General features: G+C 31.3%; 3 protein-coding genes across 10 annotated transcripts; 1 reads left to right on the top strand and 2 right to left on the bottom strand.

Moving 5' to 3' along the window:
* The first annotated feature begins 510 nt into the window (after positions 1–510).
* On the top strand, positions 511–7,792 carry LOC105670064 (far upstream element-binding protein 1). Of its 6 annotated transcripts, none has more exons than XM_067359344.1 (14): positions 511–836; positions 1,175–1,253; positions 1,373–1,552; positions 1,904–2,033; positions 3,084–3,338; positions 3,425–3,638; positions 3,780–3,986; positions 4,098–4,290; positions 4,483–4,640; positions 4,704–4,812; positions 4,893–5,054; positions 5,142–5,353; positions 5,430–5,716; positions 7,197–7,792. In XM_067359344.1, exons 1-13 carry the CDS (start codon positions 753–755, stop codon positions 5,688–5,690), a joined length of 2,244 nt encoding a protein of 747 aa, XP_067215445.1. In that variant the 5' UTR covers positions 511–752; the 3' UTR covers positions 5,691–5,716; positions 7,197–7,792. The 6 variants fall into 6 exon arrangements, with proteins under 6 accessions (XP_067215445.1, XP_067215447.1, XP_067215446.1 ...); XM_067359346.1 differs by lacking the exon at positions 7,197–7,792 and adding an exon at positions 6,390–7,163 and having other exon boundaries at positions 3,425–3,623; XM_067359345.1 differs by lacking the exon at positions 7,197–7,792 and adding an exon at positions 6,394–7,163.
* A 1,697-nt stretch (positions 7,793–9,489) lies between these two features.
* Positions 9,490–12,271, bottom strand: LOC105670074 (GMP reductase 1). Of its 2 annotated transcripts, none has more exons than XM_012363400.2 (6): positions 12,038–12,271; positions 11,182–11,301; positions 10,671–10,928; positions 10,370–10,558; positions 10,038–10,240; positions 9,490–9,957 (listed from the first exon to the last, which is right to left on the bottom strand). In XM_012363400.2, the coding sequence occupies exons 1-6, from the start codon at positions 12,122–12,124 to the stop codon at positions 9,762–9,764; spliced, it is 1,053 nt and encodes a 350-aa protein (XP_012218823.1). In that variant the 5' UTR covers positions 12,125–12,271; the 3' UTR covers positions 9,490–9,761. The 2 variants fall into 2 exon arrangements, with proteins under 2 accessions (XP_012218823.1, XP_012218824.1); XM_012363401.2 differs by lacking the exon at positions 12,038–12,271 and adding an exon at positions 11,514–11,661.
* Positions 12,272–14,457: 2,186 nt separating this feature from the next.
* Positions 14,458–17,009, bottom strand: Fkbp59 (FK506-binding protein 59kD). 2 transcript variants are annotated; one of them, XM_012363195.2, is made up of 6 exons: positions 16,812–17,009; positions 16,265–16,601; positions 15,970–16,090; positions 15,627–15,874; positions 15,038–15,541; positions 14,458–14,683 (listed from the first exon to the last, which is right to left on the bottom strand). In XM_012363195.2, exons 2-6 carry the CDS (start codon positions 16,598–16,600, stop codon positions 14,516–14,518), a joined length of 1,377 nt encoding a protein of 458 aa, XP_012218618.1. In that variant the 5' UTR covers position 16,601; positions 16,812–17,009; the 3' UTR covers positions 14,458–14,515. The 2 variants fall into 2 exon arrangements, with proteins under 2 accessions (XP_012218618.1, XP_012218619.1); XM_012363196.2 differs by lacking the exon at positions 14,458–14,683 and adding an exon at positions 14,730–14,948 and having other exon boundaries at positions 16,812–17,007.
* Between the last annotated feature and the right edge of the window lie 395 nt (positions 17,010–17,404).

Here is a 17,404-nt window from a genome sequence, read left to right as displayed (position 1 = left end):
AAATTGACATAAACTTTACTTAATAAAATAACCATTATTTAATAAAGTAGTTAAAATAAATTTAAAAAAATATAAATTAATGTAGATTGATATATATTACAGTTCTACATTATTACTTTCTTTTACAATTCAGTTTTTCCTATAGCTTTTTCCAATTTTCTTTCTACGTTATCATTGACTTGTACCACTTGCTTGATTTTAGCAAATTCCGGAGAACGCTCCATCGCGTCCTGAATACCAATTATAGAAGACGCGATTAGACTCTTGCCATTGAAAAAATTAGAACATGATTAGGCGTTCTCTAACCGTTGAAATTGGAGGACATAATTAGGTGCTTTCTGGCCGTTGAAGGACGTGATTAGGCCGTTGAGATTGAAGTTTTTACGCTTATGCTAAGCTTCTGATTGGTTACACGGTTACGGCTGTACCATGAGATCTTACCTTTACTTTTAGGGTCCCTAGTTTAAGCATACGATATAAGTGAGTTGTCACACTAAAACAGCCGCATTCCCAATGACCAACGCTTGCGCCGTGCTGTTTCCCCGTGAAAGTTCTTTCACTCACAAACCTCACGTAAATCTTTTCCTTCCTGTGAATACCGTTGTGCACCGGAATAAGGTTCTTTCCATTGCTCGCGGATCTTCCGTTCTACACGCCGCGTAACAAAGCGGATCACTACAGAACCGGTTTCGTCAATTCCAGGACCAAGTGTAATTAATCCTTTACCGTCCTACAAAACTTCATGCACCAACATGAGTGATTATTCAGCGGTTGCTCCGCCTCAAAACTTAAGTCAAAGCACCGCGTTCGCAGCGGCATTGCAACGTGCCAAACAGGTAATTTTAAATCCGAAAATAGCATACCGATGATAATCGTAAAATTAGCGGTCGATAAATAAAGCATGCGTATCGTTTACCCGCCAAGATCGAATCTTCCAGTTTTTTTCCTTGAGGAAAAGCGTCATGTCATTTGTAACATACGAATTTGCGGCTTTCTTGACATATATCTTTTGTATTTACTACATTTAAATTTTATTTATGCGCGAACGCGTGTGTGTGTGTCACCTTGTGGCAATAAACGATTAAATTAGGAAAAAGAAGTAATGTACGACATACATTTTTACATATTTGCAAATAATTTTTCCAGAATTTATACTTTTATTTGATCTTTCCAGATTGCCGCAAAAATAAATCCAGCTGGTGCGCAAAATAACCAGGATTCTAAACTGAAACGTCCTTTAGAAGATGGTTCAGGTAGTGTATATATATTTAACGTATATCTTCTATTTTATTATACAGCGGCTGGTGATTTATTGGTTAGATTACATTTGTTAGTTTACAATTGTTAAGATTGTTATATTTTATATTTTTAGAGCCTGAGGCAAAGAAAATGGCATCATTAGTACCAGATCCTTTGCTAAGCATTCGTGGTGGACCTGGAGGCAGTTCTATTGGAGATTCAGGTAGTCAAGGATCTCGGCCGCAAGTTTCTTCCAGTCTAAGTGGTATATGCAATGAAGATATCAGAGTTCCAGACAAGATGGTTGGTTTAAGTAAGTTAAACTGGAAGAAATTACTGTCCTACTTTTTTATGAGTATATCTTGTGTAACTCATATTTTATAGTATGTTGTATTGTGCTCTATGACTATTTGAAAAAGAAGTTACTGTTTTACAATATATTTATTTTCTATTTATTGATTTATCATATATTACACATGTATATAAATTTGATGGTTTACATATTGTTATCTTTTAACACTAATCACACATATTATTTCTCAGAATAATTAGTTAAGTATAATTTTTGTTAATTATTTGTAGTTAAAATACAGTAGTAAAAACATTTTATATTATGAATGTACACATACATAATTACTTTTGAGTAATAATAATGTATTTACAGTAATTGGCAGAGGTGGAGAACAAATAACAAGATTGCAGAGTGAAACGGGGTGTAAGATACAAATGGCACCAGAAAGCGGTGGGCTACCTGAGCGTGTTTGCACGCTAACTGGTTCACGAGAAGCCGTCAAGTAACTTGTTTTTCCCTTCTTATTTTAACTATTTTGTATGCAATGCAAATCATATCATAACTTTATAAACACGTAATGAATGATAAGGATTTACTTTTGTTAGTTGACTTTAAATGTATATATTTTATCTTCTATTGAAGTGAAATATAATTGTTGATTCAAATTTTACATTTATAGACTAGGTTGTGAAAAATATTTTCCTGCAGAAATTGTTTATAAATCAGCCAAGCAAATCTGCTATCCTCCTTTAAATTTATATATGGATACCTTATTCCAAGTTATTTGAATACAAATTTTTACCACATTTTCATTGTGTCACTGCCCAAAAACAACTGAACAATTATTCCATATCAAACTGTGATGCTATGATAATATATATATTGCAATGCTTTACTTATTAGAAAATGTGATTGGGACACATTCTGACAACATAGCTTGTATTTGATGTATTTTATGTGCTATAACTTCTCATGTGCGTTTCATGTCACTTGGAACCTGCATTTCACAAATATAGGTCCATATGCTTTTGCATATTGAAATTATGAAATGTTTTACAGAATCTTTATTTAGCTCCTGGATGCGAATAGCGGGCTCAAACTTGACTTTTTGTATGCTTCTGAATTTCTGACCATTGAAAATTGATCATGAGTTGACTTTTTAATTTAATAATTTTGTATTTACTAATAGTTTTTTGCTTTTAATAGGGTATGGAGAGAGGGAAGGAAGGAAGGAGGATAGGATATGCATGGGGACGTGTTAATCACGACATGAAGAAAATTTTATTTATTTGAAAATGCTTATGATAAACCTATGACATTTTGATACAAAACCTTGAAACCTTTTATTGCACCATTTCATAAGACATTATTGACTATTGAGAAAGAAAAATGTTATAAAAGTGACATATAACATATTGGTCCATAATAGATATTAGTGTATATTTATGTGTTGCAAACAAATTTTATTCTTATTGTACATTGATTAAATTTTTTGAGATGTAAAACAATTTAGTCGAGAAAATATTGTGCACTTATATTCTATGTGTTTCAGCCGAGCGAAGGAGCTTGTATTGTCAATAGTGAATCAAAGAAGCAGAAGCGAGGGAATTGGTGAGATGAATATGAGTGGCGGCAATGGCGGAATGATGGGACATCCCGGATTTGTTGAGATAATGATTCCCGGTCCTAAAGTTGGTTTAATAATTGGCAAAGGGGGAGAAACCATAAAACAACTTCAAGAAAAGTCTGGAGCTAAAATGGTTGTTATTCAGGAAGGGCCGTCTCAAGAACAAGAAAAACCGTTGAGGTGAGAACAAATAACTTTTTCTCAAGTAAGAATAATTCTGTTTTCTAATTTTCTCTATCAAAATAATATTGCATAATTATTTTAAGTCGATATAATTCCTTCTGTAGAATAACGGGAGACCCTCAAAAGGTCGAATATGCTAAGCAATTAGTCTATGAATTAATAGCCGAAAAAGAAATGCAAATGTTTCATAGAGGAGGAAGGAATACTGAGAGAGCAGGAAGTTATTCTAATGATAGTGGTGGTGGCTTTAATCACGGCCCTGCGAACAATGACGGAGTGGAGGTTAATAATGACCAAGTATATTTCTGTTTTTTATTTGTACTCCTCACAAACCAAAATACAATTAAGATTTTATTGAATCGAAGTTTATGCCATTACACACACGCACATCCTTTTCTTTTTAAACTTTATAAAATTATTACACAAAATTTAATTTAGGTACTCGTTCCAAGAGCCGCAGTTGGTGTTGTTATTGGTAAAGGCGGAGATATGATAAAAAAGATACAAGCGGAAAGCGGAGCTAAGGTTCAGTTTCAGCAAGGAAGAGAAGATGGGCCTGGCGATAGAAAATGTTTATTGTCGGGAAAGCATCAAGCTGTTGAACAGGCTCGTCAACGAATTCAGGAACTGATTGATAGTGTGATGGTATGCATTTTGTAAATTATAAATTTATTAAAATGTTCATTAAGCATAATATTATTCTTTATTCATCAACCGTAAAACACGCTTTGTTAATTTATAATTTTTTATTTCTAGAGGAGAGATGATGGTAGAACTGGGAATATGGGAGGAGGGAGAGGTGGTGGTCCAAGAGGTAACGGTTTTGGTGGCAATCGCAATCCAAACGAATATGGAAGTTGGGATAGACGACAAGGTGGACCCATGCAGGATAAAATCGAAACGACGTTTACTGTTCCGTCGTCTAAATGCGGAATTATAATCGGCAAAGGTATTATATATGTTACTTACAAATTTTTCAGATCTGTATGCATTATTAAAGCTTCCAGTTTTTATTTCTTTTTTATTCTCATGAAGCGATTATATACAATAATTTTGGGAGCTTTAAGTTACGCTTGCATTTAAATTTATTAACTTTTCTAGCACAATAAAGAAAGCGTTGTTCATTGAATTCTTATTTTAGGTGGTGAAACTATTAAACAAATCAATCAGCAGACAGGAGCACATTGTGAATTAGATAGACGGAATCAAAGTAATGAAAATGAAAAGATCTTTATTATTCGAGGCAATCCTGAGCAAGTTGAGCATGCTAAGAGAATATTTAGCGAAAAATTAGGAATGGTACGCTTAACATCGTTGTTTCCATAAGAAATTTTAAATTATATCGAACTTTTTATTTAAAAGGGTCCAGCTGGTTCTTCGTATGCTGGAGCTCAAGGAGCTGTTGGATATAATCCAAATTGGAATACAGGGTATCAAGCATGGCCCAGTCAGCCACAGTCTACCGACGGAAGTATGTATGACTTTATGATTTCTTCTAGCACATGCAAGGAGGTTTATTATATCTGTTATACGATAAATTTGCTTCGACAGGTAATGCTAATCCAGCTCCTGTACAAGTCAATCCACAAACTGGTCAGCCAGATTATAGTGCTCAATGGGCCGAATATTACCGGTCGCTAGGTATGCATAGAGAAGCAGAAATGATTGAGCAACAAGCGAAACAAGGAAAACAAGATCACAATCAACCAGGAGGTAAGAATCTTTATAAATTTACATTACAAGGGAATGCTATGCCGAAATATACATCGAAAAATCGATTAATTTGTACATCTATTTCAGGCAATTCGCAAAATCAATCTAATCCGGCGCCAACGGGTTCTGCTGGACCAAATCAGCAGCAACCGCAGCAACCGACTCAGCCGCAACAACAGGCAGGCGCTGCACAAAATGGCGGTCAAGCTGATTACAGCGTTCAATGGGCAGAATATTACAGGAGTATTGGAAAAATAAAGGAAGCTGAGGCGATAGAAGCTCAAATGAAGGCGGGCAAGGTATATTTCTCATCATACATAACTCTAATTATTATTTGTCGTTTATTGTACTTTAATATCGTGCAATATTACGCAGCTCGGAATGCAAGGGAATCAAATGGCCCAGCAGCAAATGCAGTCTCTTCAAGGACAATCAGCTGGTCCACCAGGTACTACACCTAACGCATTTCCTCAAGCTTACGGAAGTTATCCAGCAATGAATGCTGGCTCCACGCCAGGTGGTTATTACGCACCGAATGCTGGTTCGAATTCTCAACCACAGACGGGGCAGCAGAATCCTTCTTTTCCATCAGGCTATCAGAATTACCCCTATTCGCAGTCGAGCTCTGAGAATTAAGCTTCCACTCGAGAGAAAGATAAGCTGTAAGTAAACTTTAATATAATATTTATATATAAGCATATAAGAAATTGTATGAAATACAATTGAATACAATTTTAATAATATATGAACTCAAGTATTGTGGTAATTTTCGCTTCGACTTTTATGCGTAAAGCTTTAAGTTTTAATAATTAAAGATTTAAAAATACTCAATGTCGATATTGAAAATTAACGATTTTAAAAGTTCATACAATTTTTTTAACGCTTGTGGTTCTAATACTGTTATTATATTGAGCCAATATAAATTTCTTTGCTTTTATACATATACAATATATGGATGCAAAAAGGTGTAATTAATTTTTTCATTTATTCGTTTCATATTTATCTGAAAATTTTAATTATTTAATAGTTATTTGATTTATCTCTATAGTTTGTATGTATAATTGGCATTTCTTTTTATATTGACTTGATATTCTGACATATTATAAATCAATGGTGTAAGAATAAGGAAATGTTAGATATATCCATTGATGCTCATTGAATTCAGGGAATTTTCAGGGAATTCGAATTAAACTTTGCAAAATATAAAATCTATGATCTATAATTTTGTGGTTCATGTGATGATTTAAATAACGATACATTTTACACCTTTGAAAAAAAAACCTGTTTCTTATATATGGGGTCACTTCTTTTACCGTAATTATTTGTTTATTTCAGATAGTTTTCAGATAGCTTTCCATCGGGATGCGGTTAATGCCTGCTATAATCTCCATATAACTTTTATCATAAATAGTTGAATGCTTCATAATCTTCATATATCTAAAAATGTCACGAGAATCAATGATATTCTGTTTATACTATATAATACGTTTCATGTGTTTTTTTTATATATATATACATATATATATATATATACATATACATATACTGTAGGATATCCATCGTTCTAAGTTTAAGTAACAAAAAGTATCAAACAAAAACTGTTTGATTGAAATTACTATGAATATTATAATATATCAATATGATGTCTATGTTCTACTTATACTATTGTATGTATTTTTGTTCCATAACATGTATTATTGTAATATAAGTTAAAGCTGGCAGGTGAAGCAGCGGGTCAGAAAGAGGAACGAGGGATCAGCATCTGTACCCATTTTATTGCATCCTCTCTCTCTCTCTCATTAAACTTGTTAAATTATATCCTTATAAATGCGTTGTTATGAACGGAAACTATATTATTATTATTAGTATTAGATCATTATTTATATTTCAACAAAATACTCATTTGAGACATTACTTGAGACCACTTGCTTTATTATAACTTCAAAACTTGACTATACGAAGTGCTGTAATTGGTACAGCTGCCATGTGTTTTCATTACCCATGAACGTTATTTTATCACCTGTGTATACGAAAGATATATGACAATTTATATGTGCACATGTCTTATTGCGCTGGTGTTAAATACAATTTTACTTTGGTTTGTTTTTACTTTCTCTCGTGAAATACCAATACTATTTTTAGATATTTGGAGCTGCCAGTTAGACAGGTTTACCCGTCCTACAATAAGTCATGGCTTGGGGATCTGCGGTTTAAAATGGTTCATTCAGCAACTATTCTACGTGTACTCCAAGGAATTAGGACCTGCAAACCGGAGATTAATTGGATGGCATGTAACACATAACGTGCTATTTATTAATGACATATATTAAATAATTGCTTAATCAGTATTACCTGCTTTTATACAATATGTATGACGGAGTAATGGCTTTTCATTTCTAAAAGTAATCAAGTATCGGAAATTTTAGCTAGTCATATGTAATATCAAATTTTTTGTATTTTTTGTTATATCAAGTTTCAAATTAATTTGTGTTCTTTAAGATGAAAACAAATACAGAATGTATCAAAGATGAAATACTTTGTTCTGAATTTATTTCATGGCAAATTTGGAGTTTAATACAGAAAAGACCATTATTTCTGCATAAGTTTGATTTTCAATATTAAATGAGATATTGAATATTGAAACAAGATTTCAAATACAGGCATTAACAAAATTCGAAGTTAAGACTATGTTGAAATAAAATTTAAAAACTAAAAAATAAAGAAATATTTGCATCTTATGTATTGGAATCTTTAATTTGTTTATTTCAAAATATATATTGATAGTTATAGTAAGTAAACTACTTTTGAAACATTCTGTATACGAACTAATTTATTCTAAGACTTGAAATATCTCTAAATGTATCGTATTCATCATTATATATGAATCGTCGTCGTATCACATGTATAGATTTGTATACATATAGCTTTTGCTATATGTATATACGTACAGATTTTCAAATACTTTGAAAAAGAAAGTTTAATCCTAATAATCTTCATATTATCTAACAATAATTTTGTTTTATGTTATGGTTGAAAGGCAAGTAATAAGTAAATGATTACCATGCTCCTTTTATGCAACTTAATATAATATGTAAAGTTATAAAATTGAAAACCAATTATATCATTAACGTTTAGTTGCAATAAAAAAATTTTTTAAATTACTCCTTTTTTTTATTATATAAAATCAGTATTGAATAATATCTTATACAATTATACTTTTAGAAAAAATAACAAAATTTCTAAAGAATATCTTTAAAATATTTTTGTATTTCAGCGATTTATGATTTATTTATAGGAATAAATTTATCTTTGTTACTTACGTTTGATATAAAAATATATTTTTTTGTGAACAATGTGTGATGATTTTTTTTATCTTGGTTGTATGTATATTTTCGACGTATTGAAACGTTTATTATGAATGAAACAATTTATGTTTCTATTTATTTGTGTTCTTTAGCATCATATTGAGAATATATTTTATATATTACATAAAAGCAAATAAAGCTTTTATATATTTTTCTTTATAACTACTTATATCTAGGAAATAGCACATATGTTGACTTTAACATTGAGAAGTGTGAATGACAATTTATATATATATATAGTGTAACAATAAAATAGGATTTTGAAGTATAGAATAATAGCTTTTTATTCCTTTACTTGTTATTTTAGTTCAACAGTTAATAATTACATTCTTTTTTTTACATTTACAGACTAAATGTATTACATGTATATGTGCAATAGAAAAAAAAATTATTTTTGATTTCTCATATCTTTCTATTATCTTATAAATTATATTTTTATGTTTTATTATAATGTCTTAATATATATTTTCCTTTATTTTTTTTTTATTTTTTTTTATTTTGAGTATACGAAAGTATACTCGATCTTATATTTTATTTGATGTATTTTCATATTTTATGTGTATAATTAATTGACATTGGCAAATGTTTCAGGAACAGGTGCAAACAGAAAGCTTTCCAGTTTCTCTGATCAAGAGAAGCAACTAGTAAATATGTAAGAAAGGTTCTCATTTTTTTAAGGAAAAATGCTGTGAGATACTATACATGTATAAGCCGATAAAATGCATATTTAATGCAAGGTTTGTAAAGATATATATATAAATATTCAAATTCTACGGATAATCAAATAATTAACAGAGTTCGCAGTTTTTCATAAAGTTTATTATCAGCGAAATTGCATGAATTTTGTTAATTATCTGATAAAAAGATGATAGTAGAGTAATAAACAGTGTAAGTATATCAATAATATCTTTGTATTCGTTTAAAATATATTAACGCAAAAAATACGAAATATAATCAGAAAAAGATAAAAATATCTCCATTTATTATTTTATCTGTTTAACTCTTATCGTTTTTAATATTGTATACATTATTGATAAGAGCGTTTCTTTTTACAATGATACAGAACAACATTTAATATAACGAAATTCTTTATTTGTGCATAAGGATTAATCATATAATGTTCTTCAATTTGAGCATACTTAGCATTAATTCGTAATACTTAAATGTTACGAAATGAGGTGATAAACATTTTTTTAGCAAGACTGCATTTTCACCCATTTATAAATATTATTCGCCAGCAAATAATATGCAATTAAAAAAGATTGGCGTTTAAAACTTTCTTTCCTAAGCTTTCATTTTATATAAGGAGCACAATTTAACATTTATGCTAATCATAACGGTTTTACATATCTGGTGGAGGCCCGTACATAGGATTTAATTGTTGTGTACAACGTATAAATGTCGCTCGTCGCGGTAATTCGCGCAGGCGCTCAGCTCCTGTATAAGTACAAGCGGATCTTAAGCCACCTAATATATCCAGCACGGTGTTTTCGACCAAACCTCTATAAGGCACTTCAACAGTCTTCCCCTCTGCAGATCTACATACATAGAAACAATATGTAGATAATTTTCCATTCGTTATCTTATCATTTGCAGCAATAACAGTGTATTGTCTTGCCTATAATCTGCAACTCCTCCCTTGTGCCTTTTCATAGCTGTACTAGAGGACATTCCATAAAAAAGTTTGTATTTCTTCCCATTTTTCTCTATAACTTCGCCTCCACACTCGTCGTGGCCCGCGAACATTCCACCTGCCATAACAAAGTCCGCACCGGCACCAAATGCTTTCGCCAAATCTCCGGGACAAGTACAGCCGCCATCCTGCAATAAACATTATACATTCCATATAGTAAATAGTAAACAGAGGTAAATATCTTCGTGTATAATTACATTCATATCACATTCCAATTACGATAGAAAATATAATATACAATAATAACAAATATTTACGGCGATAATATGCCCCTTCAAGCCATGCGCTGCGTCTGCACATTCAATTACGGCGCTCAATTGCGGATAGCCTACGCCGGTCTTCATTCGCGTTGTACATACAGAACCCGGACCGATTCCTACTTTAATTATGTCTGCTCCAGAAAGTATTAGCTCCTCCACCATTTCTCCTGTCACAACATTTCCTGCCTGTAGTGGTAGCAATTAATCTTTACGTTCGAGTACAAAGGTACAGATTAGTACCTAAATAGAAGAATCTCATGTGTTTCTATTTAAGCTAGAGAAACAATCGATTACTTACAATTATAGTGTGATTTGGATATCGCGCCCTCACTTTTCTCACATATTCGACGAAGTGTTGCGAATATCCGTTTGCAACATCTAAACATATGAATGACAATTCCGGGACAGTTTCCAAAATGCTTGTAAGTCGTTCATAATCTTCGTTTCCTGTTCCTGAGCTGGCTGCGACGTTTTTTATGCAATCAGGATTTAGTGTAGCAAAATTTTTCCATTCATCTGGGCTATAATATTTATGAACCGTAGTAAAAAGGCCATGCTAAAAGAATACATGTATAATAAGTATGACAATACATATTGTATCACTATGAATTCATTTATGTGATTTACATTATAAATAATAGTATATTAATAACATTTATGACTGTGTGACACCAATTTGACTTATATTTTAAATTGCAGATATATAGATACATAAATATGTGATAAAAAATATAAGTATTATTAAAAAAAACTCAATAAATCTTCAATAGAAAATATTCCAAAATATAAGTTATTAAATTATACTGTACCTTCGATAAAGCTTTCGCCATATCAAATGTTCCAACGGTATCCATATTAGAGGCCATTACAGGAATTCCTCTATATGTTTGTTTAGAATTGCGAAATGTGATTTCTCTAAAGAGATCTACCTAAAATGTGAAATATCAGGACATTAGAATTTATTAATATAAGACACATTAAAGAAGATAGCATATGTATTTGTACATTAAAAAAATGTTTTCCTCAATTATATAATACTTCTGAATGTCAAAATTGATATGATAGATGACTTTATTATTAATAATTAATAGTTTGTCATTTTCATATCTTTTAGTATTGCATATATTAAATTATAACATACTGTAAATCATCTAAAAGCGAGAGCGTGTCAATTTTTTCATGTCAGTGTAAAAGTTTGTGTAGCTGTGGTAGAGCACAGACTGAACTAACAAGAAATAGCATATTCAAGAAAATTAAGATAAGAAGAGAAATGTTATATTGATATATAAGTCTGAGAAATTTAACCAGCAATTATGTAAACGTTTGAAAGATACAATAAATAAGTCAAAGTCACTACAAGAGTTGAGACATTGTAATCCCAATATATATATATATATATATATATATATATATATATATATATATACAATATACACACACACACTATGTTTATACGTTATCATGGAATTTAAATGTGTAACGGAATGAAATGTGTGTGCTGTCTGTCTTCAGATACACTTTGATACATCTCATGCTATCTCTCAGAAGACGAAGCATTCTAATCGCTGTTTTTTTTTCTTCTCTCTGTGTGACAGAGTCATATAGCATAATTTCGACACGACGGATGATTCTAATTTACGTCAATTATATAAATACGACACTTACATCGGATCTGCTCTTCAACGTGCTCCGCTTCGGGCGTAACAGCACATCCTTAAAGTCCAGCTTTATGTCATTTATTATGTTCGGCATTTCGGCAATTGACTTTTTCCTTCCAAGTAACAACTTAATCTAGCAGACGACTTTCACACGCACCGGGCGCAGACAGATTCACGAACTCGGACGTTCTTACACTGACTGGTACACCCAGCCGTGCCTTATCTGATACGTCTGCACATAAGGGAGAGAAGGCTATTTTCGTCCCTCTCTCTTCCTCCTTATTGAACCAGGGCGGTGTGGTCTGAGGGCGCTTTAAGAGGTGTCCACGTCGCATTAAATATATGCAGGATGTATACGGCGGATATTCCTTTTTGGAGATTGAACATTCATCCACTCTCTCTCTCTCTATTAAGACTTATAAAATCATAAAAAGTTGGTTCTAAAATTATATTTATAACGATAGTTTTATTTAAAAAGATTTATTTTATTTCTTGATAATAAGCATTGTTATGTGTGCCTAAATGCACACATATATATATTATCGAATGCTATATACAATTTCTATCAAACCTGGTTTACGTAAAGCTTTCTCCTTGTATTTGTCATTGCGCTTTTATTGTTATTTCAGCAGAAATTATACGGAATCATCACAAAGTTATGGTTGACACCGCGATGATCTGCATATTTTTTTATTGTGTCTTATCATTCTGGGCAAATGCCAGCCAACATATTAACGATGGACGCATTGCGCAAAATTTCAATTTCACAATGGCTCGAGCAATCATAAAGCCATCCCTGTGAACATGTGTATACTTTAATATCACTGATAATGAATCAAAAGTATTAACATTTCTAGACTGTATGACGATTCTCAAGCTTTTTTTTCCACGCCACGTTGTTTACATGACAACATGACAATGTGCAACACTTTATATTGTAATAACAAATTATAATTTCAAACTTATATTTTGTTTATTGTGTATTATATATTAAAAATTTAAAATATTGATGTAAATATGCATATAAATATTTTTTCATACCTTTTATTGGACGTAATGGATTACAGTTTGTGTGTTAATTAAGTTTTTCAGTACGTAAATTTAACAAAAGTATTTAAATTATCAGGGAATTGATACCAGTTTTTATTGTATGCTAGAGGTCAATATTGATACCAGTTTAATAATAGTTCAAACCTTAGTTATAATATAAAAAATAGGCAATTATCCATTTTTTTACTATTACTATTACAATTATCAACTGGTTAATTATGCATTAGTTGAGGATAATAGATTCGAACTGAAAAAAGATGGCTCATAAATATTTCATAAAGGAAATAACTTAGAATTTCATGTATAAAATTATATATGTGTAGTAAAAACAGCTTTGGTAAAAAATGAAACTTTGTGCTTTGTGAATAGTATTATTCTATACAAATTCGTCATCCTTAAAAAGGACCATGATACATGATGTATAATATATATATATATATAAATTCTGAGCAAGAAGATTCAAAATTATCGATATGATAATAAAGTGGGATAATATTAAATTTTCATTGAATTGTTTTTTATACTTAATTCTATAATAATTCTTTAATTCTATAATGTTATATATATATATAAATCTATAATTCTATAATGTGTACACACATATAATTTGTAAGCTAGTTGTACATGAAAAAATGTATATTGCTAAATTATTTTCATACATTTGCCACATGCGCATGTATCCATGTTATGTACTTTTTCCTATTAATAATTTTTGACTTAACATTCTAGTGAATTTGCCCACTGGGATTGCATTTATATGATCACATAAACATATTAAATTTATATTAAATAAATTAATTTCTAGATATTGCAGTGTACATGATGTGATACACTAATGCCCGATTCCACCAACGTAGATTAACTTTAATCTCGGTTCAACTTACTCTTCACCTTTTTCTAATTCTTAGAACTAGAAAAAGATGAAGAGTAAGTTGAACCGAGATTAAAGTTAATCTACGTTGGTGGAATCGGGCACATAAATATTGTTTAAATTACAGTTGTAAATGGAATATATTTTATTATATGTGATTTTGCAGAAGTTATAAACATCTAAAACATAACGCAATCTATCTGCATTAATAAAATTGTATGTCACAGCTTGCTAATTTTTGGAATTATTTTTTTTAGATAGTTCAATTGTTTCACTTATTTAAAAAATTCTACAATATAATTGTGTATATTGACTTCTACATAATTCATTATATAATATACGTAACAATAATAAATTATAACAATGTTTCAAAATGTCATTCCATTTAGTGCTGTTAAACTTAATTTAATATATTTATCATGCACGTTGCAATTCAATTTAATGTTTTTATAATATACTTCCATAAAGGATTGCAGTATTTGGGTGATAATAAAAATAAGAATTGATAAGTTTTTCTGTGTACTGGCAGTTTACATCAGGCAATGTAGAAAAAGAAGTCATTGTTTACATGTTTTTGAATTCACCGGAACCGTTAGCATTGAGCATAAGTATGTTAGGATTTTCCTTTTCAAAGGCAGTCGCATCTCTACCTCCAGGTCTTTCCTCCTGTCCCCATTCTCCTAGAGTCCCGCGCATCACATCTGGCAGTTCCTTCAGTTTTTGCTCCTCCTTCTGTGACATTAGTCACGGTTTATGGTCAAATGCAAACACATAGAGATATGCTTATTTTCAAGATTTATTTCATCTAAATTAATCAGCCTTTATGTCATTCATAATTTTTATAATAAATGCACTTTCTATATGAATGTAGTTTATTTTAAACATTGAAATGCGTGTGATAATCAATATCCAACTGTGTAACTGCGTATCCAACTGTGTATTGAAACATTGCAGAGATAATTTCTTTTTTTTAACTTCAAATAACCACGTATTTAGACTAAAATTTTATAATCAATTAATAAAGTTCCATACATGAAAAAGTCCTGTTGATTAAGATTCAAATACATGACTGTATTTTTCACAAACCTGTTTGTCTTCCTGTGCAAACTTATCAAACATGTTCGCATAAAGCTTCTTCTCTTTACTTAATTGCTTCTTAATAAGTTTATTACAAATTACGATTTGTTTAGTCGCGGCTGTATTTTTCGGTTGTACATTTAGAACTTCTTGGAAATCCTTAATAGCGATTTCAGGCGATGCAAGCCCAAGATGTGCTTGTCCTCTTCTAAATAAAGCTTTTTCATTTTTAGAATCCAGATTTAAAGCCTTGGTACATTCGTCTCTTGCCAAGAGATTTTGATCGGTTTTTAAGTAACATAAAGCTAGATTTAAGTGTGTTGCTAACGCAATACGATTCCTCTCCACTTTATCTTCATCATTAAAATCAGTATCTAAATACTTGAAAACTTTAAGGTACACTTTGATGGCTAAATTGAGTTTGTTGCAAGTAAAATATTTTGTTCCTTTTTCTTTCTGTAACTTTGCTTGTTCTAACTTTTCGGATGTATTCATTACCCATACTCCCGTTTCCTACAACAAATAATGTGATTAAAAGTTCAAGGAGTTATAAAATTATTGAAAAAATACTCTCAATTCAAATAAAAAACAATATTACCTTTTCGAAGCTTTTCAATTCCACTTCATATTCCACATCTGCATTTGGTGGAATGTTAAATTCAGTATTTCCTTCTTCCTTAAATGCATATTTACTTTTAATTAAAAGTCTGGATTTCTCTCCATTCAAGAAACGCTGCAGTGCAATTTCTACACCCTCCACAATTCCCACAATCTCTCCCTCTCCAAGAGTGAATTCTACATCTCTCTCCTCAAACACTTTTCCATTGTACTTTCCAATCAAGTGCACTAAAGAAATAATATATACACAAACATTATTAGAAAAAAAAGATAACAATACAGTATAAATTTTATGTTTAAACTTAATATACCATGATACTAACCATTTACTTGGCAACCTTCTTCTGGATTAGCATACTGCTTTCCAGAAGTAATCTGGTATCTTTCAATACTTTTGTCTTTAGTTGGACTTAGATCTTCTCCATGCCAGTCAAGCAATTCAACCTAAAAAATACACACGTGAGAATGTATAATTAATATATAGTTTTTCAATGATTAATGACACAATGTAGATATTATGTAACTACAGAGAACGAATTTTTCTAATACATTGTGTATAATATTTTGTTTTGGGCAACAATTGGTAATTTTATAGTTAAATATAATATCCAGACTTACTTCAAACTTTAATGTAGCATCAGGTGGAATTGATGGAGGACTACCATTCTTGCCATAGGCATATTCAGGAGCACAAGTAAGTATAGCAATTTCACCTTTTTTCATAGTAGCCACACCGATATCCCATGCTTTAATAACGCTACCACGTCCAAGATCAAATTTGAATGGCTTTTCTCTGTCCTTGCTAGAGTCAAACTTTGTTCCATCTAGTAAAGTGCCAATGTAATGAACTTTAACTTTACAGCCATTAGTGGGAGTCTCATCTCCTGTGCCTTCCTTGATAATTTCCTTCAATACACCTCTGTCCTGGGCCGGAGACAAATCTATTTCGGCCATTCTATACAAAAGACGAAACTAGAGAATTAAAAGCGCTCGAAATAACGTTGTAATAATAATTTATATTACAGTATCGTGACGAAGAACTTTCTCGATGCAAAACGTATGAATGCTAATGAAGAAAGGAAATGATATCGCAAAAAAATATGGAGAATGGTTATATGAAAAAGTTATGTGTAAAAATGTTATAATTCAGTGAGGGGATACGTACTTTTCACAAAATGAAATACTTTTGAGCACTTGTTATACGTTGAAGCACCTTCTATCCACCGTTTTGTCCAAGAAAATCCGGAGCACGAATGAACACAAATAATTACACGCGTACCGGTCAATTCGAGACTATTCGAAATCAACTTTTGCAATAGCGCCAGTGATGCCAGATTTGAGCGTAAGCAGCGTGAGAGAGGAAATACCGCACACATGCGCAAGCTACGTACATACATGTGAGCTCCGCGCTACGAACACTAGAAGAGAGCAAACATACTATTTCTGTTGCCTTTCTTACGCTCCACTTTAGCCGGGATTTTAAATAATTGTTAACAGGAGCACATAATGTTAAAGGAAAATTAAAAATGTCTCTTTTAAAGTTTTTTGTTGTTAAAATACCAATTATTAAAGAAATTAAACAACGATGTCTTTTTTAGGGACGTCTTAAGAATGTCTTTTTTAAGACGTTTTTAGGATGTCCTTTACATAACGTAATACTATAGATTGGAACATATTGGAAGTAGCGAGTAAAAACATGTTGGAACATTTTATGCGAACAAATTAAAAAATACTATTTCTAATTATTTCTGTTAAGAC

Source organism: Linepithema humile, chromosome 7 (genome assembly GCF_040581485.1).
Source record: "Linepithema humile isolate Giens D197 chromosome 7, Lhum_UNIL_v1.0, whole genome shotgun sequence".
Taxonomy (NCBI): domain Eukaryota; kingdom Metazoa; phylum Arthropoda; class Insecta; order Hymenoptera; family Formicidae; genus Linepithema; species Linepithema humile.
Note: the sequence above shows the minus strand (reverse complement) of the source record. Positions and strands in the feature narration are given on the sequence as shown.